Here is a 26674-nt window from a genome sequence, read left to right on the forward strand (position 1 = left end):
AAAGATAATTGAATTATTATTGTTTATTGTTTCCCTGTTATGTACTGAATTGAATGGGATTTTCATTCCCCTTCAAATATATCTACGACATGTTTCATTTTACAGGGGAATTTAATTTCTGAAAACACAATAAATGAGCTATGTGACTGGTAGAATGTAAAAAGCATTCATTTACAATTTAGTTACAGTACGAAATCAAACTTATTATCATGGGACTTTTCAATTCTATCAACAATAATAAATCCTTATAGCAATTCTTTTTAAATAAAGCAGTGCGTCCTGTCCAAAGGGCTTGGGGTGGGCAACAATTACTGGTACCCCTCTCCTTCCCATTTCCACTTCTGTAGTTCTTTCCTAGGAGTGTTCCAGACTTCTGATATCAATCCCACTCCTTTAACTCTCTTACAAATTAGCCATTTCCCCCTTAGGCTCAATCAATGCTTCCCATTCTCAAAGGTAGTCAATCCCATATCTATGCTTTAGCCTCTTTCCTCCCCAATCATTTTGTGATTTATTAAAAACAGCTGCAGCTCAGAATTCTCTCCACTCCAAATGGAATCAAAGAATCTATACTGCTGATAGTCCTCAACTGGCCAGTGATCTAATGCAGAGGCTGCAAGTTATTTTTCCAACACAGAAGTTGCAGCTGTAACTCAGGCAAGTGTGCCAACTCTAGGTGGGTGGAGGTGCTGTCAGCCGCCCTCACTATTTCTTTTGTAGGGGGCTCAGCCCCCCTAATATTGAGGGGGCGGAGGAGGGTGAGCCGCCAAGGCCAGTGCAGCGCAGCATCAAAAGCATGTTCTTTCTGAGCACGAGAGAGTAGGATCCTCAGCCATTAAAGCTGTGTGTGGCACTGGGGAAGGCTTCCGTGAGCTGCGAGGCACCCCAATCTTCGCCCCAAGGTGCCACCTCTGACCTCAGCTTTATTCAGTGAGTGAATACTCGCAATTCAACCAAGAAAGAAGGGTGCTTGTCTGTAAGTCATGCTCCTGGTTCTTAATCATGATAATGACAGGGTTGCAAAGCACCTGTCAAAAACTTTTCTACTAATAATGGACTTGCGTACACACATGATTTCAGGCAAAATTTCAAATCCATTAGCCGGTATGACAAAAATATGTTACAAATCAGTGATCTGGACTATAGTATGCTACCCTCAATAATACTAAATCATGCTGTGCTATGTAAAAGACTCTTGAAGAATAAATGCAGGTGGCTTAGATGAGGCAATCGTATTTTTTCAACAGCACATAGGAAACTGAATTGAGAGTTTCATTGGGCTAGCACTAGGCACTTTTAGAGGACGTTTGTGCCAAGGAGCTAATTATGTAAGCATCAGACAAAAGATGAGTCCAGTCACTAAAGAAAAGGAACACAAGGAAACACTGCAACAAAAGTAATCTATATAGGTAGGTAGGGGATTTTTCTTATTTTTGTTTTCTGAATGCGAGTCATTTTGCTTTGAATAACCTTGGTTTACAAACATTTTAGAACAAAACTGATTACCTTTCTAGTGTTGGCAGAGGCAACAGTGTTCACAGTCTTAGTTGCAACTGGGCTTTCAGCTAATGTGCTCGACTCCATCTATAAGTAAGCCAGTAAACAAATAAAATGAGTGCATTGAACATGGACACTAAGAAAGCTAAATGGCTCAATATGTAATAAATTGTTTCCCTAAAGATATATTTTCAAGGCAAGGGATTATTCCTTCAGCTGAATCCCACAAGATTCTAGATGAGTGTTTGTGTGTCCCAGATGCATTAGGCAGAGGTCAATCAGTTTGGCAAATGCACTGGCTAAGTATCTGCCTTAACCAGCCCGCCTACTGGTTGAACTCACAATTGGGTGAGAAATGGATCAAGTGTGCCGTTCATGCGAACGCCGCATCATGGAAGGGGTGCTATGGCCCCCATGTGGGCTCTTGGACACTACAGGCAACCCTGATGTTAAAGGATGTTAAAGCCACTCAGTGGCTTATCTACCAAAGTCATGACGTTTTGTTGTTGTTGTTTAGTCGTTTAGTCGTGTCCAGCTCTTCGTGACCCCATGGTCCAGAGCACGCCAGGAACTCCTGTCTTCCACTGCCTCCCACAGTTTGGTCAAACTCATGCTTGTAGCTTCGAGAACACTATCCAACCATCTTGTCCTCTGTCGTCCCCTTCTCCTTGTGCCCTCCATCTTTCCCAACATCACTTTTCCAGGGAGTCTTCTCTTCTCATGAGGTTGCCAAAGTATTGGAGTCTCAGCTTCAGGATCTGTCCTTCCAGTGAGCACTCAGGGCTGATTTCCTTAAGAACGGATAGGTTTGATCTTCTTGCAGTCCGTGGGACTCTCAAGAGTCTCCTCCAGCACCATAATTCAAAAGCATCAATTCTTCGGCGATCAGCCTTCTTTATGGTCCAGCTCTCACTTCCATACATCACTACTGGGAAAACCATAGCTTTAACTATACGGACCTTTGTCTCTGCTTTTTAAGATGCTGGACGTTTTGTTACCTGCCAACAATTCTATAACTATGTCCTCAAACTGTACAGCCTGGATGGTCCGAACTCCATGTCAAGGAGCTCCATGTGGGCAAGAGGCCAGGCCTCACTCCCTTTTATGGGGGAAGGTGGTCCCGGTTGTCCCCAGGCCCCTAACCCCACAACACTCACCCAATTGGGCAGTTTAGCATGCCAGCTGGAAAGGCAGGTCTTGCATTCCCCACCCCCAGCTGTGTGAAGTGAATCCTCCAGCTCCCAGCCTACCATAGGTAAAGGTAAAGGTACCCCTGCCCGTACGGGCCAGTCTTGACAGACTCTAGGGTTGTGCGCCCATCTCACTCAAAGAGGCCAAGGGCCAGCGCTGTCCGAAGACACTTCCGGGTCACGTGGCCAGCGTGACATCGCTGCTCTGGCAAGCCAGAGCCGCACACGGAAATGCCGTTTACCTTCCCACTAGTAAGCGGTCCCTATTTATCTACTTGCACCCAGGGGTTGGCAGGCGCTGGGACCGAACAGCGGGAGCGCACCCCGCCGCGGGGATTCGAACCGCTGACCTTTCGATCGGCAAGCTCTAGGCACTGAGGCTTTTAACCCACAGCGCCACCCGCGTCCCACACCCAAATGTGGGCAGCAAATGGCAGACTCCGCAAGATCACAGCAAGGCAATATTTTGAGCCTGTGTAAATTGCTCCCCTAAAACCAGTTTTCATTGACCTGAGATTAATTCACCCAGAAGTAAGATGGTTAAAAATGTTTGCAAACCTGTTGTTTTAGCTCATTTGTCTTTTCTTTTAGATTTTCCTTGCTTGTCATCTGTTTCTGTTCTGCTTCTTGCTCGTCCTCAAAATTACCAGAATTTTGTGCTTTCCCCTTTAGTGAGTCTTCCTGTCAAATGGAAAAAGGAGCTATGGTAGCTGAGCAAGGCAATAAAAAGAATGACTGACTTTGTCAAACATATCCTATATAGTTATTCTTTTTAGCTTTAATTATGCCAGTAGCTTTTAACACAATAAAATATAATACAATGAAAACCAAAACTACAAGTGAACGGACATAAATTAATAAAGACACAGCAGCATCTGAAACACAAAATTGAGATAAAAAATTAAAGTAGGTGTGGGGAACCTCCAACCCTCCAGATCTTTCTGAACTACAACTCCCATTATCCACTGGCTTGGGACGGGTGGAAGTGATAATCTAAAAACGGACTATTTTCACATGCTTTTTTAAAAGGATGATGATGATTTATTGAATTTATATACTGCTCTATAGCTGGAGGTCTCAGGGCAGTTCACAGAACAAAATCAAAATATAAAGCCACAAAATATATAATCAAAATAAAAACAACAACCCAATAACCACCCCCCCTTTCAAGGCTTAGAGGGAAAAGAGTTAAAAACAGGCCTCATAAATTTCATTTTTATTTTATTGACATTTATGAGGCTAAGTAAAGCAGGACTCTTCTGGGTAGATCAACTGTGTTGACCTTTGGAGGCATATTAATCTAATTTTTGCCATCGAAATAGGTTATGAGTCACATGGTAGCTACCCTAACGATCACAGTGTCAGATGGGAAATACATATTGCAGCGACTACTGTAAATAGACAAAATTCAGCTGTAGAGATCTTCTACTGTTTTTGTGAATTATGATTACATAATTTGTTGTTTGAATTGCTCTTTTGGGGACGCCATTTTATTCTGTTCTGGTTGGTGTCTGGAACATTTTTATTTATGGTTGGTGCCTGGAACGATTTTCTTTATTTAGAAAAGCAGCATATAAATGCTTTAAAATAAAGAGCCCATTGAGTTTGCATGCCCAGGCTACTACAGTTAAAGAAAGGACTTCAAAGTAGGTCACACCTTTATGGATTACAGATGTGAGTGAGCTGGGCATGGCACTGGACATCTCCTGTTTTATCCAGCCTGCCTGCTGGACAATTGGGGGGGGGATCAAACCTGTTAAAGGATGGCCTATAACATGCACCAGATACAATCTGACTAGTTTGCCATGCTGGGAAGTGCTTATGGCCCTCAGTCCCCACTTGGGTGTTTGGCCAGAAGCACCTCCCCTGAGATATCCTGCTGCCATGGAGGTAGATGGAAGAGGCCTGAATCTTCACCTCCAACAAAGACTAAGAGTCATACCCAATGCCATAGCCATCAAAGCTGTGATGGTTGCTAGGAGGAAGGCAAGAAACCCCAGACAGACACAAATCAGCCTGAGGGAAAAATTCCCCTCCGACCCTGAATATGTCAACTGAAGCAATCCATATTTGTTCTAAGCACAGGGGCGTATAGAATTGGTGTACAGTACACAAATCAAATATAGGTTCCAATATGGAAAACTAATTACCCCAAGCTTGTCTTCAAGTTCTGTTAAGGAGCTACACAGTTCACTGATAGAATCAAGAACTTCTTTGTGTTTCACTCCTATTTTCTCGATGTATTTCTTTCCATCTTCAATACCTGTAGTTTACAAAAAATTGAGCAGGAACACAACATTTATATTAGCCCGATGTAGTAAAAATGTATCTAGCTTTAGGTTCAGACTTTTAATATATATATTTTTACAGTATAGACCGACATCTCTATGTAACAGAGTGCATAATTTCTTATCACGGGAGGAATTCAGCATCACATTCTTCTAATCCTTCCTTCAGTGTGAGCATTTCTATTTGCCAGACAGAAGAATCCCCCTCTCTCTCTTCCAGAGGATATTTGGGGGGGAGTCGGGATAGTGAATGCAGAGGGGGACATGCGATTGATGGCAGCAGCCAGCAGGAGATTGGCAGTGGTGATTGGGCGGGTGATTGGTGGCTGCGGCAAGGCCTGCTAGTGATTGGCTGTGGCTGCGGCAATTGGGTAGGTGATTGGCAACTGCGGCAAGTGGGTGGGTGGGCTGTTGGAGGTGGCAAGCGGGCAGACAATTGGTTGCGGCGAGGTGTACGATCAGCAGTGGCTGTGGCAAGTGATTGGCAGTGGTGGGCTGGCGGACTGAGCGATTGGTGGAAGTGACCTCCCCCACTCCCCCCAAAAGCTATACAACTTAATTTCGGGTTAAAAAAATAGGGGGTCATCTTATACACAGAAAAATACGGTAAGCTCATCTTCCTTATTTCCCCAAAATGTACATAGAAGTTTCAAAATAATAGGTTCTTACCATATAAGTCTTTAGCGAGGTTTGTAATCTGCTGAATTCTTTCCTCTTGCTGAGGGACCATCGGCTCAACAAACTTGTTGAATTGCTTGTAAAGTGTTTCTACTGCCTCCCTTGTCTTACACTCTGATGAATATTTCTCAACTCTAACTACTGTAGCACTTGCTTCTTCACACCAAAATAGACACTATGAGAGAAATGAAACAGAAAATCCCAGTATATTAAAACATATTTTCCAGTTAAATCACTGATGGCTCAATCAACGATGTCAAACCATGTCTAATCCTTTCCATAATGCTAATTGCTGTGTTTTTGTTTTGGGGTTTGTGTGATCTTTACCGATATTCAAGAGTACATAGCAAAAAACTATCCCAAAACTGAACCCTGCTGCTTAATTTAGAAAAAGCCATTATATTATTGATAGCCTATAACTTTAAATAGGGTGTGTGTGTGGTTCACATATGCTAACAAAAAGAGTCAATGTAAGAAATACAATGCGAATTCAATATTCAACACCAAAAGAATACTATGGTGACAACCTATTACTACTATTACCATTAATGATAACAATTCTATATTTTAAGTAACATAATTAAACAACAATAAATATAAGAATCACAAATCAAATCATATGCAAAACATCAATATGCATCAAGATGGAACATCAGAATGCAATATAATGCAGAAAGTCTCATAAGTATTACAAAAACAACAGTCACAAAAATCATTTCCATACACTCTGCACAATACTACACAACACAATCAAACACACCACTGCCATTTACATAATCACTCAACTTTCACTCAATAAACAAGTCTTGAAGTCTGGGGTGTGAACAGGCATTAGATGAATGAGAACTATTATAGTCATTTAACTCCAGGTTCTTTCCACAAAGTCTCTGGTCCATTTAAAAAAAGTATGAAATGATGGATGAGATGCACATAGGCAATGTACATTAGTCCCATACCTCGAACTGGCCCCTTAACACATCTGTAAAGTGCATTTGTGGTTTTTGTATACCTCTTCCATCATCTGCTGCAGACGCTCCATCAGATCCAAATTTTGTTTGTAATCCTCCATAATCTTGCCAAATTCACTCAGCTGTTTCTCAAATTCGTTGATTGAGCCAGAGAGTATCTCAGCTTTATCACTAGGCTGAGTTGCTAAGGAATCTAAGATTTTCTTCTTTAGATTATCGGTCTTCTTTCTCAGTACCTGTTCCAAGGAATACAGTAAGAATATTCAGGGAAACGTTCAATAGAGCAAAAACTTGCTCTATCTGAAATCGCCACAGATAACTGAAAAGCACAGGAAACAAACACACATTTCTGCATTTAGTAGGTATTTACAACTTCCATGGAACTGAAAACTTTTTAATTAGTCTCTGAAGGCACAGCTTGGCCATTACTGCTCCACATCGTCTGGTTAACTTGGTGGGGCTGATAGCTAGGTGGTAGATTTCTCCCTAGCATTTTAGGCCATGCCTGCACAATATATTTAAAGAATTTTGATACCACTTTAGCAACCATGGCTTCCTTCCACTATTGGTCTTGGCTTTTGTTGATTTTAAAGCATGTCTATGACCCTTTCAACAGGAATATCATATAATAATTGCATAATGCTTTGAAGACAGACATGAAATGTTGAGTCAGTTTTGAACTTGAAACACACACACACACACACACACACACACACACACACACAATACCCTAAGCCAATTGCTAAAAGAAAAAGGATGTGTGACCTTTGGTGTTCTGTTTCATCAGCTGTGATATGAAAACTATCTGCTGAATGTTGTCAGTCATCATGGTGCATCTCTGAGATACATATCATGCAGGCCATGACTCAACAACTATAATTGTTACCTGCATTTTTTCAGAATACGCATCAACTTGCTGAATCTGAATTCTCAGAGTCTTCAGATTTCGCGCTTTTTCAGTTTTCTTGCTATAGTTGAATTTCATGTTATTGAATTTCTTTTTGAGGTCTTTAAATGATTCTCTGAGCTGAAAGCAAACCATTATTTATGAGTGATTATTAACAGTGATATAAAACAAAGAACCTGTACAGAGTTAAATAAAAAAAGTTATTTATACTGCAGTCCTATCTACTCAAAAGTACGTCCCACTGAGTGCAATAGAACTTACTCTCGGTAGAACCACAATTACCCAGGACTCAGGAATAAAGCCCCAGTTGAATTCAAAAGTATGTACTTCGGAATATTTATGTGGTTAAGATTACACTCAATGTACATCCTGAAAACATGGGGTTCCCCCCCCCAAAAAGGGAGATAATCTCTCTCTGTGAAAGCATGTAAGCCATAATTTAAATGCACTACAAGTTTTTATTATTCTGAGAACACAGTACTCTGAAAGGAAATAAGTCCCCAGGCCAAAATTTCTAAAAACTACCATGTGGAAATAGCTGGTGTGCATCATCACCACTAAGATAAGTGTCAAAACTTGTAACACCATAAAATGTTATAATAGTATGAATGTGTACTATTTTCCGCTTGATGCAGAAGTGAGTTTCAAGACTCCATTGCTATTTTCAAAGAGGGCAGGGAGTAGCCCCAAGCTGATGTTCCCCTGAAACTCTTCTGCTCGTTTCCAACAGGACTGCAGACTCTGCAACATCTGCAGTGTATATTTTCCACTGAATCCTCATTTCTTACTTGCTTGGAGGTCTTAAAATAATATGCTTGTTTCATTTTGGCGTTGCCACGTGAGCTCTAGTTTCTGACCATCAACACGATGGATGATGTCCGTCATCTAGCAACTAATGGGATGAAACTCTAGGGCATAGAATTTGATACCCACTTGAGCTTTCATAAAGGTGTCTTTGGAAAGGAATGAATAGCCTTTTGAATTTTTTCTGGCAAATTAGCACTGTGCTGCAAAACTAAATGCCATGGGATGGAAGCAGATAAATCCATGCTTTTCCAGTATTTTCATGTGCTCCTTGCCAAAATAGGGGGCAGGACACATCGTGGAGAGTGCTTAATTGATCCCAAATAACCAAATATATTTTCATTTTTACTAGCTTGAGATCTTGGGGCTTCTTGATTATTTCTGAAGCAAATCTGTGTCCTATTTTTGATGGGAAGGGGAAGGCCACACCCTGGTGCTGGAGTTGGGAGAGGCCGCAAGCCGATAGGCCTCCAGGGAGACGGGTGTGTATGTTGCTGGAATGCACAAAGAGAAGTGGAGAAAGATGAAAGCTTTCCTAAGAAGTTGCAGCTACCCATGATTTTTTTAAAAAAAGGGCAGAGGGTGACTAATGGAAAGAATGGGAAAGAGGGGGAGGGCATGACTGGGGACCCATTAATTTAAGGCAAACTGGAAAGGAACGCACTGCAGCTCTGTCTTGAAATGAGGGTTGGGGAGGAACAAAGGGCTTTGCCAATCTGCTCCTTTCCACCTAAGTCTCCTTGCACAGTCTACCTTCAAAGCACACTTCTCCCCTCGAAGAATTCTGCGCATTGTAGTTTGCTGAGGGTTGCTGGGAACTGTAACTGTGAGTGGTAAACTAGGGTGCCCAGAATCCTTTTAAGGAAAAGATGTGCTTTGAATGTGCTTTAAAGCTATAATACAATCTCGCGCTTAGACCGCAGGGCATTGTGGGAAGTAGATGGGAAAACACGGCCTCCCATCCCAGTCCTCCACAACATTCCCTTGCTGTCAAAAATAATTCCAAAGTATTATTGTCTATTCTAAGCTATGTTTGCCTCTGCATACCCTTAGTGAAAATGATCTCTTGGTGTATTCCCTGGGATATGGTACTGGGCTTTGATGTGGGAATCCAGTGTTCAAATCCTGGCTTAGACGTGAAGCTTACTAGGCAAATAATGCCAAGTCTAAGATGCCAGATGGAGCTCCAGCAATGTCTCTCTAAACAGGTTTCTCCCTGGACTTCAAGGAACTGGAGTGATTGTTTCTCATCGTGGCTTACCGCAGAGTTGTTGCAAAGATAAATTTTATGTTAATATATGCATTTAATGAGCCCTTATATAGGGCAGGAAAGAGAGCTAACTTAAGTACCACACTCCTCCTCATGATCCACACTCACACCAGCCCAGAATAAATGCACTTTAAACTTGAGTGTATGTGTGAGACATCTTTGAGTGCTGTCTTTACTTTCAGTTATAAATAACACCTCCTTTTCAATATTTCATTCTCAGTTGGAGGTCCTAATTATCATTATCAATTTATCACAAACTGAATCAGTCACAACTGGTGTGTTTGGGGCCTCAGCTTCACCAAGAAACTGATTTTCAGTTTGTCAAATCTGTCTTTTCCCCAAAAAGGGAAATTTGTACACTGTAGGCAATGAAAGGAATCCTTTGACCGAGACATACGTCAACAAAAGATTTCTCTTTAACAATACGTGTCAATTCACCAGCGCTCATTAATTAATTAATTAATTAATTAATTAATCTCTCCCTCTCTCATTTTTTGGCAAAGATGCATGAAATGAGATCTTGTTTCAGAAGAAACTGTTTGTATGCCAAAAGATCTGCAGCTGCTGCTACTTTTCTCTTTTAGACTTAATGAGAAATCAACTCAGATTTAGACCCTTACATTGTCCTCTGTCATGTCTTCAGCTCCAACTCAGAACATGTCCCAGTCAAAGGAATGAATAGTTCTGCTTCAAGAGTGGAATTCTTTTGTGGTAGGAGAGCAATACTGCTAAGTGCTGAATTGGTCAGCATGGTCTCCTCCTAACATACCCGTTTTGTTTCCGTTCTCTTCTCCAACATACCTGTTATATTTTGGTTGCCTTTGACTGACCTGTGTAAACATCAAATAGCAGAACAAGTGCACTGGCAAGGTGGGGCAGGTGAAGCTGGGAGACTTGATGTGGCCCTACTTAAAAATAAGGCAAAAGAGAAACCTCTGAATGCATCTAACGCTCCAGTACTTAGCCACCTGAAAAAAGTAAACTCCCCTCTGATTCCAATAGTAAGCAAACTTTGGGTAGCCTTCTAAGCATTTAATGAGCAATATAATTACACCATTGTAGCTGCCATGCTTTCAGCAAATTGTAATAATAAAATTTGTTGAAACCTTGACGGCAACAGAAGTGTATTTATGCACTTGATTGCTTGTAAGGACAGTCCTTGGCTGTCCAATAAATTTTAACATGATATGGAGGAAAGGGTCATTTGAGTTAGCCACTCACACTTCTATTTATTGAAAAGTAGAATTGATTTTAATCAACTTTGGCCTCTAAGAAGCTTTTCTAGTGCCTTATAGACAAAATTTGTGCAGCTGTCCTGAAATATAGCTGCTTTGTCTTAGGTAAGGAATGATGGAGGGGATATGTGATGACAACTGCTGTGATTTATCACACAAGAAGGAGAAAACAAATAATAGAGAACAGGACACTGTTTTAATGATCTGGTTGTCATGGTTCACAAACAAAACAGAGCAACTCACTTTTTTACCACTCGTCTAGGAAAAAGGCTTTCAGGGACCAACCATTTAATTTGGCGTTATCTCCCTAACTGATTAATGGGGGATGTTTATCTAAAACAAAGGCAGTATGCAATTTAGAACAAGACTTCCACTATAGATGAAGACAAAAGAAACAGTTTTCAACTTGTGGCAGGGTTCGGCTAAGTTGTTGTGTGGGTGGAACAAGGTCTGCTCATGCAATGGGATGTTCCTCGTCTCCCCTTGCCCGCACCAAATCTTCTCTGGAAGGTTGGGGGGGAACTCAGAAAAGGTTTAGAGAGCACACAGGGGAAAGAGAGGGGAGAAGTCCGGTTGCATATGCAGACCTTGTTCCCCATGTGCATCCCCACCACCACTTACATTGAATTCTACCCTCGGTTTTCACTGCAGGGTTGTTTGTTCCTGTGAAATAAGATGTTGCTGGTGGTGGAAGATTACCACTGGGGAACACATGGTTCTTTAAAGAGGAACGGTATAAGGACACCTCGCTCTAAACCAAGCTCCACCTTGGAACTAATGTGCGCATCCAAAAGAACACAAATATTTTGAGCAATAAACATGAACGTATCTTGGACAATAAAGCATTTATGAAATCTAGTGCAGTCAATTGGAGATGTACAAAGAATGGGCAATATCCAACCCAGCCTACCCCGCCATGCATGATCAGGAAGACTTTCTGCTCAAGGGAGGGACAGAATTGTGTGGATAGGCTGCTGCTGCTCCAGGAGGCCTCCTAACCTTTAGGAGGAGAACCTACAAGTCCCCATGAACAAGTATGTGCTTGTTAAGTATAACCAGCTTTCCCCCAGCTACCAGTAGTATAACATTTGTTTGCTTCTACCTGGTGGGCAATGTTCAATTTATTGTTTGATGCATGTTTTACTACTGGAGGCAAAAAGAGATAAACTGCAACGGTGACAACTAATTTAATTATTCACTGAATTTGTAACTGTCGAAGGCATTCAAGCTGACTGAGCAATAGCTACAATATGCTTCATAATAAACTCACTACTTTAATTATAAAATCCTGTTGGATTAGTGCTCCTAAAGCAATATAGACAAAAATAGTTACAGTGTAAAAAGGGCATCTTGCACTGCTTTATTTTATACGTGAATTCCTGCAGGTTATAGCTAGCAGATGGCAAACCACCAACCACTTAAGGGACCCTCCTTAATGGGATTTAACTAGTTTAAGAACATGCCATATGACTTTTAAGTGATTTATGAAGAACACTTGGGCACTCTAACCCTTTTAAAGTTTGCACAAGAGTAGCATAACCACTGGCGGAGGAAGAGGAGAGCACACCACCCCTGGCAGCGCGATCCCGGTGGGGTGCCATTGCAGCTGCCCCCCTGCCTGCGCTAGGCGCCACGCCCCCACAGGTGATTTGCCACACCCCCAGGACGCGCACCAGTCCCGCCCCCACCTGCTCTCCACCCCCCGGTGCCAGAGCATGAAGCTCTGCCACTGAGCATAATATTCCTGTCCTGTGTGGCAGAATACGGCCATAATTTGTGATTGCTGGCTATGCATTAAGGAAAACACTACCCAAAGTCTCTCCCAGATGACAATTTCTTTTTAATTGCATAGTCCTCTGGATTTAAAACTGCAGTCCATAAATATGTTTCGCCCTGTACCAGTTTCATGACAGGTTTAGTGGCTTTTCCTCTTTGTCGCAGGACTAAACTATGAAAGGCAAGGATGGCTACGATAAGTACTTCTAGGCTGCTGTACTTTGCTGAGAGCAAAGTAAGGAAGGTGTTGGCTGGAGACTGTTTCTGTGCCTGGAGATACAGAAACTCCCTAACAGAAGAATGAAACCAAACCTTGGCACCACTGAGGTGAAATTCACAACTTCATACAATGGTCAGTTTCACGCTTCTGTTGAGCTCAACCAGCTGGCCCAGAGGAATCAGATTCATCAAGGGAGGTGGAATTAACAAGAAGGTGAAAGAGATGGTGAGTTTGATTCTCCTGCTAAGGACTGGAAGCTGGCCGAGTGCGGGATTGGGAAAAGTGAAATGTGATCACTAGATGTTTTATGTAGACAAGCTGAGAATAGTACCAGTTGAGGGGACAGGGGGTGGAGAGAATCACACTTAGACACAGACATATGCATATGTCCTCGTAATTAGGGTATAAGATGTTCAACTTTCCACTGCATGACACAGAGAAGATGAAGCTTCTAATAATCTGAAAGCGTAAGAAAAATGATGGTACGTTATTGACATACTGACACACCTAATTATGTTTAGAGAACTGCAGAGGTTTCTCATATCTAAAGGGACTTTCTGCTTGTTTTTCTTGAACTATTGCCCTCCATTCTTCGTAGCAAACTGATTTTGAAATGAAGGAAACTTTGAAATGAGCAATCCATGATAGGGCATTAGACAGGGGTGTCAACTGTTCCAAGAAGTCCTTCTGATGATGTTCAAGCCTTTGGACAAGTAGCTATTTGGATGACAACAACTATTAATTTATCTACTATGTACTATCTGCGGGAGTTGTTTGTTTGCATTTGGACACCTCTTAGGATATCATAATCAAATTTTGCATGATTGTCCCTGAGATCAAGGAGTTGATGTTCATCTGTATTATTTGGCTCCAACTGGGTGCCATTTTGAATCAAGATGGTGGATTGAACATTTCAGTACTGCGTTGATTTTAACCACTGATTTCAAATTCTTTGGTTTCTTAGAATTCCTGAGCAATGCTGGATACTAGTGCATCATAATGTTTGGAAGAGCTAAAAATCCATTTAACATGCTTCACTTGGCATCTGCGCTTCAGACTGTGTACTAGAAGGCTACATTTCTGCTGTACCAAAATGCTGTTTGTGCTCAAAGTTCAGTTCAAATATTTCTGTAAGCCTATTACGCTTAACTGAACCACATAAAAGCCAAAGAACAGAACACATCTTTTCAGACTGTAAATGACACGCATATCTTTTTCTTTTCTTTTCACATGTAAAAGCTAATCTCTGTATAGTAAATTAGCATATTAGAAAGGAAGTATCAGGCACGCTAAATTAGAAACATAACGATAGCTTCATTGACTACATGCAGATAACTTTTTACATGGGACAAGAGGCATTTTTTAAAAATGAACTCTGCCCTCAGTATATATACCACAATAACGTGCAGTCTGGCTGTAAAACTGCAGAGAGCTGAGACCATTTCCAGCCTATCTTCAAGAAAACAAGTGGCATCTCAAAAAATGGGTTTGTGAATCACACACCCCTCATAAACTTAACCAAATAAAGGTGAAAGGATAGCTCTACTGAAGACTACTAAACAGAAAGAAGTGAAAGGACACGACAGCTTTTGATCATTTAATATGCTTTTTTCACCAGACCTCACGTATCTCGTCTTTTGTGGTGCAGAAGTGGAGGATGTGCGACAAATCTTCCTCATACTTTTCGGCTTTGGAATCCCAGTTCACGCTGTCAGACTCAAGGGTGTTGAGCTGCTGCTGCAGGTTCTTTACAGAAACATTAAAGGAATTCTAGAATGAGATGCAGAAATCAGGCTGAAAAAGTTGGCGTCAGGGGCAGCAAACTGACCTGCAACACTATTTGTTACTTCGGTTTTGTTATTGTTTTTTATTTTAAATAAACCCTTCAATTCAAAATTAACATATTTTACAGTAAGATTATGTTCTTCCAAGAGGTTGATGTGGTAACATTCTGGCAAGATTTGAAAATATGGGGTTCAGTTCTGCATCTGCCTAAAAAAGGCGTGAAGCTTGACATTGGCATAAACTTGGGGAAATATATTCCCACCAGATTGTTCTAGTTAACTGTCTGATTTTTGTATTCTGAACCTGCTACAGTATCATCTTTTTTTGTGTGGCACCGCTTTGAGGGATAGGAGTGAATCGTGTGGCTACGTCATGGAAGATACAGACAGAGAATCCCTCTGGACAAAGAAAACATGCCTCGTTGCTAATACTGAATGCAGAGGAGCAACAGAGCACTGGGTCTTTGAAACAAATTATAATCTCTCATTTTGTTATTTTTATTGTGTTGTTACCATTGTGTACTCTTTATATCAGGCCCTCTATCAAACTGCACATTGATGTACTATAGAAACATGCTTATTTGGTTTAAATGCCTGAGTCTAGTTCTACATTAGCCGTTCTTGAATGCTGAGGAAGTAATAGAAGAATATACAATTATGTGATGCTTGCTGAGCGATCCTGGCATTTAATCTCTCAGCCTGAAGGGATTTGGATGTTGCCTTTGGGTTAACTCGTAAATAGCCTAGCTCAGTCATAGAAATTGTCATATTATACAATATGGGGAAATAGGCAATTGTCAGGTTCAATCTCTGGTATCCTTCTAAATCTGTTGTAAACAGCCCAACCCAGAAGTGATGGAGAAAAGGAAGCACCGTGTCCCGTTATTATCCCTGCTTTCTTCCACCACTAGGGCCGTTCTGTTGACTTACAGGATGTTGCACTGCTGAAATTATATCCATTCCAAGAGATAGTGCCAATTTGTACAGGTGCCTGATATGTGCGTGCTTCTCCTGAGCATTATTCAAGTGAATCTTAGCATGTGGAGTGTCGCTGGGCACATCTTTCGCTTCAGGGATCTTCAGTCCTCCTGATTTTATGAGGCCTTCAAGCTGAGGAGATTAACGTATTATCTTTCGTTAACAACCATTCTTCTGTCCCTCCACTTTACAGTCACATGCCATTATGTCTAGGCTCAAGGCATACACAAATTTGGATCTGAATCCAGAGTTAGGAGCTGGTGTATGCTTTAGTATGGTTATTATATAGTCATAGGTGCTTCGTTTAATGTGTTCATTTATGGGACACAGAATACACATGCAAGAGAATTTCTGAGGTTAAATAAATTCTTGCCAGGATAGAGGTGACTATACTCACTTCCTCTTTGACATGATGGAATTTGATAGTCTTGTTGAAAATGTCATCATATTCTGCCATCTTTTCCTTTATCTCCTTATGGAGATGAATAAGCTCACTTACTTTCTCAGATTTTTCCATGTCAGGCACGCCTTTCAAGCTCAGCTGCTCTGATAACTTTAATGTGTATTCCACCTCAGCATTGAGTTGCTAACAAATCAGATGCAAGAAGATTATTGAAACTTAAAAGGGAAACACACATTTAATCCAAGCAAATCACTGTTGACTTCAAGCCATTTCTTCTTCCTCCTTTTCTGAATGTGGAGTTCACACCTAGCCTGTGAATCCCCATCCCCTTATTTCCAAAGTTAAGCCCTAACAGGCATAGGCAAACTCGGCCTTCCAGATGTTTTGGGACTACAATTCCCATCATCCTTAGCTAACAGGACTAGTGGTCAAGGATGATGGGAACTGTAGTCCCAAAACATCCGGAGGGCCGAGTTTGCCTATGCCTGGATTAAGATCTGAGTATCTTCCTAAATTCTGCCCCACCTTTTGCATTCATGTTAAACCGGGAGTCTGCTTGCTTACTTGTTGTATCCCATTGGTCTGAAAGATGGGCACATTCAAAGGGAGGACTTTTAATTCAAAATTAAATTTGTCCTCTCAGTAGCAATGGAGAAATCAGACCATTTCTCCTCCAGCCCACTTTTGTATGTGCTCATTCATAAGACTGTAATATCATGCATCTGCATTAATCTCTGATTTACAAAACAAAACAATACACCAATCTGCATGGAAATTTGCATCGACATCCAGATTTGAATATGTATTTTCTAAATGAATTTTCTCTCCATATACATGGTTTTATACAAATTTGTTTTAGCTGAGATGTGAAATCCAAGTGGGCAACTAACTTCTGATCTGATGTAGCAAGACATTTCAGATCAGAATTCTCAGAAAAATATCTCAAGCATCCCTAACTTCTCATCTATTCTCTATATAAAGCAGATTATGGCAGAATGAGGTGGATTGTCTGGCACCTGTTTTAGGGCTTAGGCAGAAAGGGAAAACCAGAAGCTGGAAGATGCCTGCTCAGGTTTAAATCCCTCCTGAAAAATTTTTAGTCTCAGATTTTTATTTCTGTTTTAGTTGTTTTTTTGTTTTGTTTTTTGAAGCATGCAAAATATAACTGGGGAGTGGTTTCGTGACCTTTCTGCCTCTTAAGCTAATTTTCCCCCACTTCCTTTTACTCAAAATGCTATGTTCAATACAAACTTTATAAACAGCTTCTAGATAACTATTTCAGTAATAATAATAATAATAATAATAATAATAATAATAAATAAACTGACACATTTTTCAACTTCGTGCAAAACAGTTTCATAAACTTATACCTGTGCACCCATCCACAATACCAAAAATGTGAAGTTCTCTCTGTCACAAAATTATTAAGCACAGCATTTCTGCTGAATTTAACATGGAGTGAAAAGTTTGCTTTAGGTACTGCTAGGAGCAAGCACTTAGAAATGATTTGTTTCACATACGGCATGAAGTGCTTAATTTCTCTTCTCACCTGAAACCGTGGCTTCATATGGTTAAATTTATTCTGCAGTTCTATAAGTACTGAGAGGTTACTCCCAAGATCAAGTGCTGTTGTAGACTTGAGTGCCTCTTGAAGAATGCTTAAGCTTTGGGTAGTCTACAATAAATAAAAGCAGATATGGTAATACAAGCTGTTGAGGAAGAAAAGGATCCGGTTGTTTTTGCAAAAATGCAAAATAAATCTCTATAGTATACAGTACTGGAGCAGTGAATGAAAACCTACACATCTTAAAAGAACAAACTCATATAAATGCAATATTGTGTGCACAGCAAGTGCTTTACCACTGAGCCGTTTTTAAATAAAATTGTTCCATGTTTCGCTGTTCCTGCCCAACTGTTTTTTTATATATATATGTTTGGAAACATATTATGTATTTTGTGTTTTATGCTGTAAACTGCTCTGTGGTCTCTTGATGAAGGGTGCCCATTCAACCACTTCTATCTGAGGAACCCGCACTTGCAAAGTGCCATAAAATGTTCAGTTGCGTCCTGAGGCCCCCAAGCCCTTCTTCCCCTGAAAATAACTTTACACTGACACGTAATTTTAGTTTAAGTTACAGTGGTACCTCAGGTTAAGTACTTAATTTGTTCCAGAGGTCCGTACTTAACCTGAAACTGTTCTTAACCTGAAGCACCACTTTAGCTAATGGGGCCTCCTGCTTCCACCATGCCGTCGGAGCACAATTTCTGTTCTCATCCTGAAGCAAAGTTCTTAACCTGAAGCACTATTTCTGGGTTAGCGGAGTCTGTAACCTGAAGCGTATGTAACCTGAGGTACCACTGTATTGGGCAAAATTTAGACCACAGCTTTATTGATTACAGCAAAGTGAGCGGTGTTGGCTTAGGCATTGGCAACAGACTATAACTGACTCCTCTCTCTTTGTCTGGAAGTCTGAAAGAATAAACACCAAATGAGGGAGCAACATCGATGAAGACCAACAAAGCTCACCCTGGGGTTCCTGTGGTCCTGGCATGGCCCTAGCCCCTCAGGCGGACTTCGGACGAGATCCAGGACCCCCAGATTCCTTTACCGGAATACCCTTATTCATGGGGGGGGGGGGGAAGCAGGTGATGGCCGCACCTCCCCTCCCACACACTTCAATAAGCCAATACCTAACCGCCAAACCTTACAAAGTTGTGACGATTGCTAAGGGGGTAGGCGAAAACCAAGTGGCTACATCCAATCTGCCAAATGGAAAAATTCCTACCCAGCCCCTGCTCCAAAGCAGGTGACCCAATCCAAAGCAAGGCCAAAGCAGCAGCACCTAAAATTAGGGAGGGTGTTTGGCAGCGCGAAGCCAGTACCCCCAGTTACGTCGCGCTGCCGCTTTTATAGGCCCCAGGAATTGCGCCAACTGCCCCGATTGGCCCAAACAGCCTGGCGGGATTCCGGGGCCCAACGGTTAAGGCTTGGGCCACGCCTGGCAACAACTCTCCCAGTGGGAGTGGCTTAGGGGCCTGTGCACAACTAGGACCCTCATTAAGGAGGATCCCATTTCCAAATCTATAATAAGTCATTATTTTGGTGTGGCGGCACCTATGCTTTGGAACGCCTTGTCTACTTTATTTACTTGCTTTGGCAGGCAACCTCTATATTGCTCTGAACACATTTAGAAAACTTATTTATTTCAGCAATTCTAGACACATGTGCGCACATTTTTAAAACAAAGAATAAGATATGCTAATTTTATGTGGAGTTTATTGAAAATTATCTTGCTGTTTTTGTTATGAGCATCTCTTAGAGAGTTTTCTGATTAAGCAGCCTTTACATTTTTAAATACCTAATACAATAAAAAAATGTACTGCCATTAGGAATAGAGAGGGATTGTTTTAAAAGTTCAACTACTGTAGTTTATTAGCCTCCTGAATATGCTTTGCTCGTTCAGGATATTTCTTGCTCGTGACAAGTATTGATTTTGATTCGGGGCCTGTTAAATGTTTCTCTGATCAGCTTAGACAAAATCAAAATAACTGGTAGACCGTAAGACACCATAAAAACTTCAAGCAGAAAGTCAGGAACAACCACATATTCTTTACTTACTGTTTTAAATTGTTCATTAAATTTCCCACACTGCTGCTTGATGGATTTCACTTGATTCATATTAAGTTTCCACGTTGCCCACAGCTGTGTCAATTCTTCCTTCTCTTTGTTCAGAATATCAATAGTATGTTCAGTTACTTGCACAACACTTCCCACATTGAGTATTAGATTCTCGTTTATCTGTTAAATGAAGAATTCAGAAACTTCAATTTTTTTTCTGAGAGGGGTGGAATCTAATATTTGATACTTCTAAATCCCCATAATAGTAAGAGCCAAGAAAAAGCCAAAATTTCCTTCAGCCTCCACTTTTTAGATACTAAGAACTCCCACTTTGTGGTATAGAAAAGGAAGAGAAATCTGAACCCTTTTTCTTCCATAATATTTTATTGCACATGGAAACAAAGCCCATGCAGTCTATGATGCCAGCCTTATCCCTAACCCAACTAGCTTATTTTTTCTTTTTGACATTTCATCATACTTCTCTTCGATGTTGGATAAATAAGCAAACAATCTCTCTTCTAAGCTTCCCTTCCTTGAGTTCTTACTTGTGTATGTGATTTCCCAATTGTAAGGTTAGTTCACCGTACATTGATGCTGGCCCACATACTTGTGATACTCAGATGGCTTCCTTGTTTTTGTCTATTAGTCCATCTAGCCCAATATTGTCTACAGTGATAGCCAGCTGTATCCAGAGATGCCTGTAATGTTTCATCCACAGCGCACATGCTCTACCACTGAGCTGTCTTTTGAGAAATGGTTCCATGTTTCCCTGATCCTTCCCAGATATTTTCAATATGTATATGTTTGGAAATATTTTGGGGGAAATGGTGCCAAGATTTTTAATGGCGGTCAATGCTGGAGTCAGCAAATAAAGCATCGCTGAGAGACTCACCATGTTTACTAAATTTAGAAAGTCATGTCCCATGTCTTGAGTGGAAAGAATCTTCTTTAAAACCATCTGCCACTGGTCGTCAGCTGACTGTAGCAAAGCCTCATTTTTAGCTTCACTATCTTCTTGCACGGCCTCCGTTATATAGAATTCCTTCAGCCTCTGAGCATCACCTCCGACCTAAAGGGGTAGAAATAAGCAAGTGTAGATAACCTCTACATTTATGTTGGAATTTCTCTATGATTAACTCTGGCCTGTATAATCCTTGAATCTCTTTGCTGAAGTCAATGGAAAGTAAATAAAGCCATTGTTCAAGAACGCACTTTTCAAATTAATTTCATCCTTAGTTAGTTAAAATGGAAAGGGATGCCGTGCCAATTTTTCCCCAGTTTCACAATTCCAAACTTCAGAAAACTGGGAACAGGTGGGGATTTATCTTTGTAAAACTCTGGGCACTTCATAGTCTCTTCTGAGATAATTTTATTCCATTTAAAGGGACTTTGCCCAAGTGCATCATGGGTAGATCCTTTTTAAACAGCCACTATATAATTATTTCCTGCGAGGGCTGATGATCCTTTAAATGTGCTTACTGTGCACTCTCAAATTCTCTGAGCCGTCAGTAGTCTCAGGGGCAGCATTTACTAGGGTATGGCTCCCTTTGGTGGAGGCCTCGTCACTAGCAATGCCGAGTGTTTTTGTAACATCTGATTTACTTACACACTAAGTGGGGTGTCATTGTCGGTGGGGGCTTTTACACTGCTGGTGGCCTAGTGGAGGCAGCAGACCTTCTAACTGCAATCCTATTTCTAGAGATGTGTACCTGTCATGTTCCACTGTGCTTTCAGGGTTCAGCTCTCTGTCTCTGGGTGTTTCCAGATGACCTACTTATTTATCATTCATCCTAATCATTCACACTGGAGAGCCAGTGTGGTGTAGTGGTTAAGAGCGGTAGCCTCGTAATCTGGGGAACCGGGTTCGCGTCTCCGCTCCTCCACATGCAGCTGCTGGGTGACCTTGGGCCAGTCACACTTCTCTGAAGTCTCTCAGCCCCACTCACCTCACAGAGTGTTTGTTGTGGGGGAGGAAGGGAAATGAGAATGTTAGCCGCTTTGAGACTCCTTAAAGGGAGTGAAAGGCGGGATATCAAATCCAAACTCTTCTTCTTCTAATTATTATTATTATTGGCAGGGAGGTTACATGATGGCTTTCTCCAGTGTATTCCCCCATCACTCATCTTATTGCAAAAAGTTTGATCTTTTAAGAAAGTAGGCTTGTTGTCCAAGACCTCTCAAGGATTGTGAAACCCGAATTTGCCAGAATGCGATTGAATCCCACCTTGAAAACAGAGACTGTTTGAAAGTACCCTCTGTGTCATTCTGTTTTCCTGTTTCTCTCATGCTCTCAAAGTGTAGTTTATTTTGGTAGTTTTCACACTCAATCACATACACTCGCTTCTCAAATCAGGGAATCACCTTCTCATAGCTTTCCCATTCAAATAGTTCCACAGATCTCTGAATCAAGAAACCATATTCTAAAAGCCAGTTCCTAGACAGAGGCATTCACTGAGTGCTAAAGTAACATCTGTCTGTCATTCTGGTCCTTCAAGAGACTTTTGTCAAATCTTAGACTCTGACCAAATATAGTCTTAGAACAAAACCACTGCAATAATTAATTCCCCCTACCAGGGATCCCAAGGCGCGGCTTCTGATTTGCTGCAGGAAGCTCCTGCAGCCAATTGGAAGCCACGGAACCCACACCAGACATTTGGGTTCCAAAGAACGTTCTCAAACTGTACCTCTCACTTCCAGGTTTGTGGCATTCAGGAACCAAAACATTTGACAAGGCGTTCCGACTTCCGAGGTATGACTGTAAAATATTGGGGGGGGGGGGGCGGCAAGCCCTGCACTGCATAACCAATCACATGATGTGGTGCACACACACCATTTGAATGGAAATGCCCATCAACTGGGGCATACTTTATTGGGTGTACTGAAGACCCCTTGGCCCCTAGAAATTGGTTACTATGCCACCTAGAATACTCAGATAACCATCTCATAGGTACGTGGGGAGCTCGTCGTTTGTTGCATTACGTTCTAAACAACATTGGTCCACCTGGCTCCGTACCACCTACACAAGTGTGGGCAACCTGTTTAATTTTATGTGGGTAACAAGGGGGGAGGGTGGCAGAAAGTAAGAATGAGAGAAAGAAAAGCATCTACTTTGGGTTGTGGCCCCACCCACTGCTGGCTTCCACTGACTCCAGCCCCATTCACCAATGGCATGCAGCCCCTGACAGATTACCCTGAGGTAATATGACTCTCGAGTGGAGGAGGAAAGTACCTCATCGGATGACTTCAAAAATTCTACATAGGGCTTCAGGATTTCCAGTTTTGAGCTAATATTTCTGTTAAGTGTTGTCAGTTCTTCATTCAGGAGGTCAGTTTTGTTAGAGAAAACGGCCACTTCTGTGGTTTCCAGTTCTTCCATCTCTTTAAAAATTCTCACAGCTAATTCCAGTTCAGTTGCCATCTCCTACGGCAGCAGAAACAGAGAAATATAACGTGTAATGTGAACATTTGAATTGGCCTACCTAAAACTGGGCCACTCCTTGAAGATTTGCAACTCATCTGTACCCCCCACCCTCAGGTCCAAAAAACAAAACAACTCCCTCCGCACAAACGATTTTAGGATATTAGCGTTGGCGAAAAATGTTTCCGCTTGTGCGGAGTGGGATAACCATTCCCCTCTCCCCGCCCAGATTTCCTATATCTACCACAGCACTTCCTGAGGGTTGGAGGACCCTAAGCATTATGGGATATGTCACCAAGGTCTGTAGTAGGTTTGAGTGGGTGCGAGTTATGATGGCAGATTTAAATAAAAAGCAAAAATTAAAGTACAATATTACAGTATTGAAAAATAATATGAAATGTGCTTAATATTAATTCTTCCAGCACCATGTCTCTAAAAGGTAAAGGGACCCCTGACCATTAGGTCCAGTCGTGGCCAACTCTGGGGTTGCGGCGCTCATCTCGCTTTACTGGCCAAGGGTGCCGGCCAAGGGAGCTTCCGGGTCATGTGGCCAGCATGACTAAGCCGCTTCTGGCGAACCAGAGCAGCGCACGGAAACGCCGTTTACTTTCCTGCCAGAGCAGTGCCTATTTACTTACTCGCACTTTGACATGCTTTCGAACTGCTAGGTTGGCAGGAGCAGGGACTGAGCAACGGGAGCTCACCCCGTCGTTGCGGGGATTCGAACCGCCGACCTTCTGATCGGCAAGTCCTAGGCTCTGTGGTTTAACCCACAGCGCCACCCGCATCCCTCAGCACCACCCGCGTCCCATGTCTCTAAGCAACCATAAAAAAAGCAATTTAAAAATCAGTCTTGTTAAAACATTTCTTGCATTGCAGAGGGTTGGGATAGATGACTCTTCCAACTCTATGATTACAGCTTTCATCCCAGCCAGCAGGGATAATGGGAGTTGTAATCAGGCAGCTTCTAGAGGACCACAAGTTCCTTATCCCTGGCGTAATGGGACTCTGTACATTGCAAGATTCTTCACTGGTGTGCAGGACTGGTGTAGAAAAGCAAGCTATTCCTGAAGTAAAGGTAAAGGCACCCCTGCCAGTATGGGCCAGTCTTGACAGACTCTAGGGTTGTGCGCCCATCTCACTCAAGAGGCCGGGGGCCAGCGCTGTCCGGAGACACTTCCGGGTCACGTGGCCAGCGTGACATCGCTGCTCTGGCAAGCCAGAGCCGCACACGGAACGCCATTTACCTTCCCGCTAGTAAGCGGTCCCTATTTATCTACTTGCCCCCGGGGGTGCTTTCGAACTGCTAGGTTGGCAGGCGCTGGGCCCGAGCAACAGAAACGCACCCCGCCACGGGGATTCAAACCGCCGACCTTTCGATCGGCAAGCCCTAGGCGCTGAGGCTTTTACCCACAGCGCCACCCGCGTCCCATTCCTGAAGTACCTGGGGAAATTTGCACAGTATCTTGCAATTCCTGAAGTACCTGGGGAAATTTGCACAGTAATAACATATGGCTCGACACAGGGTTTTTTAAAAAATAAATACAGTGTACAAAAGTATTTTACCTTAGTTTGATTTGCCAGCTCTAAGTATTTGTTCAGGACTTTCTCTGATTCAGGGACAGATGATCCGGGATTTATTGCAGCTGAGACAATTGGACCAACGTTCTTGATCTTTGTAGAGGCCTTTGGTTTTGAATAAAAATAACTAGTTAAAATCATTGAACTAGGCTTGTTTTGGACATAATGGCATAATTATGGGCTAGAAGTCTTCACTGTGATGTAGGTATAAGCATTCCACAGGTAGAGAAGTTTTGATAGAGGAGTGCTTTCAGATAAGTGATTCTCCCACATGCATTGTGAAAAGGCACGATTCTTTGAAAGAGTGTGCCATGTGTCGCCACATATATTTGAGTTAGTAAAAACGACACCCAAAATGAAGGCATGTTCAACTGTTCCTTTTTGTGGGACAGAGTTTTTGCATGTGCACGATTAAGACTACAAAGACATATATGCTGAAATGCCTAACCTCTAACTACATTTCCAGCATTACTATTCAAACACATATCAGTTACTGTTTCATTAGCCTAGAAGTATAAAGGAGCCTGGATAACTAATTTCACAAACTCTCTTCTCTCCATAAGAACACTGTCTTCATTTTTAAACTGAGTACATTTTTGAGTCTTTGGCCTTATGGGGACGTAATTGCACATCATGCACATAAATTTACATTTGTGACAGCATGAATGGAAAAAATAGCCATGATGGCTTAGCATATAGAATTATATTGTATATATAGCCATTATGAGGATTCATTCCTGTTGCACATTTTTAGAAGCATCTAAATTGGATTAAGCTGTGTCTACCAAATGCCAGGGTTGATTTTAGCATGCAGCAAATATTTCATAGGGCTCTATGCTAGTAGAGAACTGTACTAGAAAACACCTATTAAGGTTATAAAGGGTAGTCACATTCCCCATAGAAGCAAGAAGCATTCATTATATCTAAAATTTCAGAAAGCATTCCCCAATTTTGTCAATGTCTGTTTTTTTACAACAATGATCAAAAGCAATTTTTTTCCACTTGTAAGACAGGTATTAGGTGGTACTCTGCCTAAATGAAACACAATCTGAATAATTATTTTGGTATAAAACAATTGTTTTCAATGAAGGGCTTCAGGTTGTTTCTACAATAACAGTGAGTGTGAAGTCTTGGCAGGGCAATAGAAGCTGACGGGCCACTTTGAAAGGGAAACAGGCTCTGTGTTCAGTGCAACTGTCCTCTCCCCAACAAGGCTGGTCATGGAAGACCAACTATGCTTGAGAGAGACTCAGACCACTTACACACCCTACCTTTAAAGCACAAATGAAGCCCATTCATTTCCTCAAAGAAGAGTAAGAAGAAAAAGAGTTTGGATTTGATATCCCGCATTATCACTACCTGAAGGAGTCTCAAAGTGGCTAACATTCTCCCTTCCCTTCCTCCCCCACAACAAATACTCTGTGAGGTGAGTGGGGCTGAGAGACTTCAAAGAAGTTTGACTAGCCCCAAGTCACCTAGCAGCTGCATGTGGAGGAGCGGGGAAGCGAACCCAGTTCACCAGATTACGAGTCTACTTAAACTACAGTGCCCAGAATTCCTTGAGTGGTGAAATGTGCTTTGAATGCATTCTCCATGTTTAATTACTTGTTTCTGTGTTTTTTTTTATTATCATGTTTCAACCTATTCTCTTAGTTTCTTTCTCTACTCTGAATATTTTTCCTCATGGAGCAATTTCCTTTGTGGTTTCAGTGTTTAAAGTGGAATATTATATATATTTATTCTTTTAATTGGATTTTGTTTATATTCTGCTTTTTCGGCTCACAGGCCACTATATATATATATATATAGAAGCTTGTGATCTGAAAAAGCAGAATATAAACAAAATCCAATTAAAAGAATAAATAAACGAGAGCACAGACACTTCCTGAAGTGAGAGAAACAGAGCAAAACCTGATAGAAAGCACTATGAGGAACCTCTCTCCCAATTTCTCTTACACGTTTGCCTGCACGTTTTGTATATATACTAGGAACCCAGCATGTAGCATTGCTCAGGAATTCTTATAAACCAAAAAACTGGTGCAGTTAGGAATCAATGGT

The 26674-nt window shown here is 41.6% G+C and overlaps 1 protein-coding gene across 7 annotated transcripts in view; it reads right to left on the reverse strand.

Annotated features, from left to right (window-relative positions):
* Positions 1–26674, reverse strand: part of CCDC141 (coiled-coil domain containing 141) — a 110294-nt gene that overhangs the window by 20049 nt on the left and 63571 nt on the right. For 4 of the 7 annotated variants that reach the window (XM_083405294.1, XM_083405296.1, XM_083405291.1 and 1 more), the window contains exons 10-23: positions 24602–24721; positions 22847–23038; positions 20510–20686; positions 19618–19797; positions 17548–17673; positions 15993–16181; positions 15548–15727; positions 14454–14579; positions 7508–7648; positions 6663–6857; positions 5645–5828; positions 4838–4950; positions 3246–3368; positions 1507–1584 (exon numbers count right to left, since the gene is read on the reverse strand). In XM_083405294.1, coding sequence (XP_083261420.1) covers positions 1507–1584; positions 3246–3368; positions 4838–4950; positions 5645–5828; positions 6663–6857; positions 7508–7648; positions 14454–14579; positions 15548–15727; positions 15993–16181; positions 17548–17673; positions 19618–19797; positions 20510–20686; positions 22847–23038; positions 24602–24721 — 2124 coding nt within the window. Of the gene's footprint in view, positions 1–1506; positions 1585–3245; positions 3369–4837; positions 4951–5644; positions 5829–6662; positions 6858–7507; positions 7649–14453; positions 14604–15547; positions 15728–15992; positions 16182–17547; positions 17674–19617; positions 19798–20509; positions 20687–22846; positions 23039–24601; positions 24722–26674 lie in introns of all 7 variants that reach the window. The other 3 variants (XM_083405290.1, XM_083405295.1, XM_083405292.1) reach the window with 1 other exon arrangement.

This window comes from Podarcis tiliguerta (genome assembly GCF_965153285.1).
Source record: "Podarcis tiliguerta genome assembly, chromosome: 1".
NCBI lineage: Eukaryota > Metazoa > Chordata > Lepidosauria > Squamata > Lacertidae > Podarcis > Podarcis tiliguerta.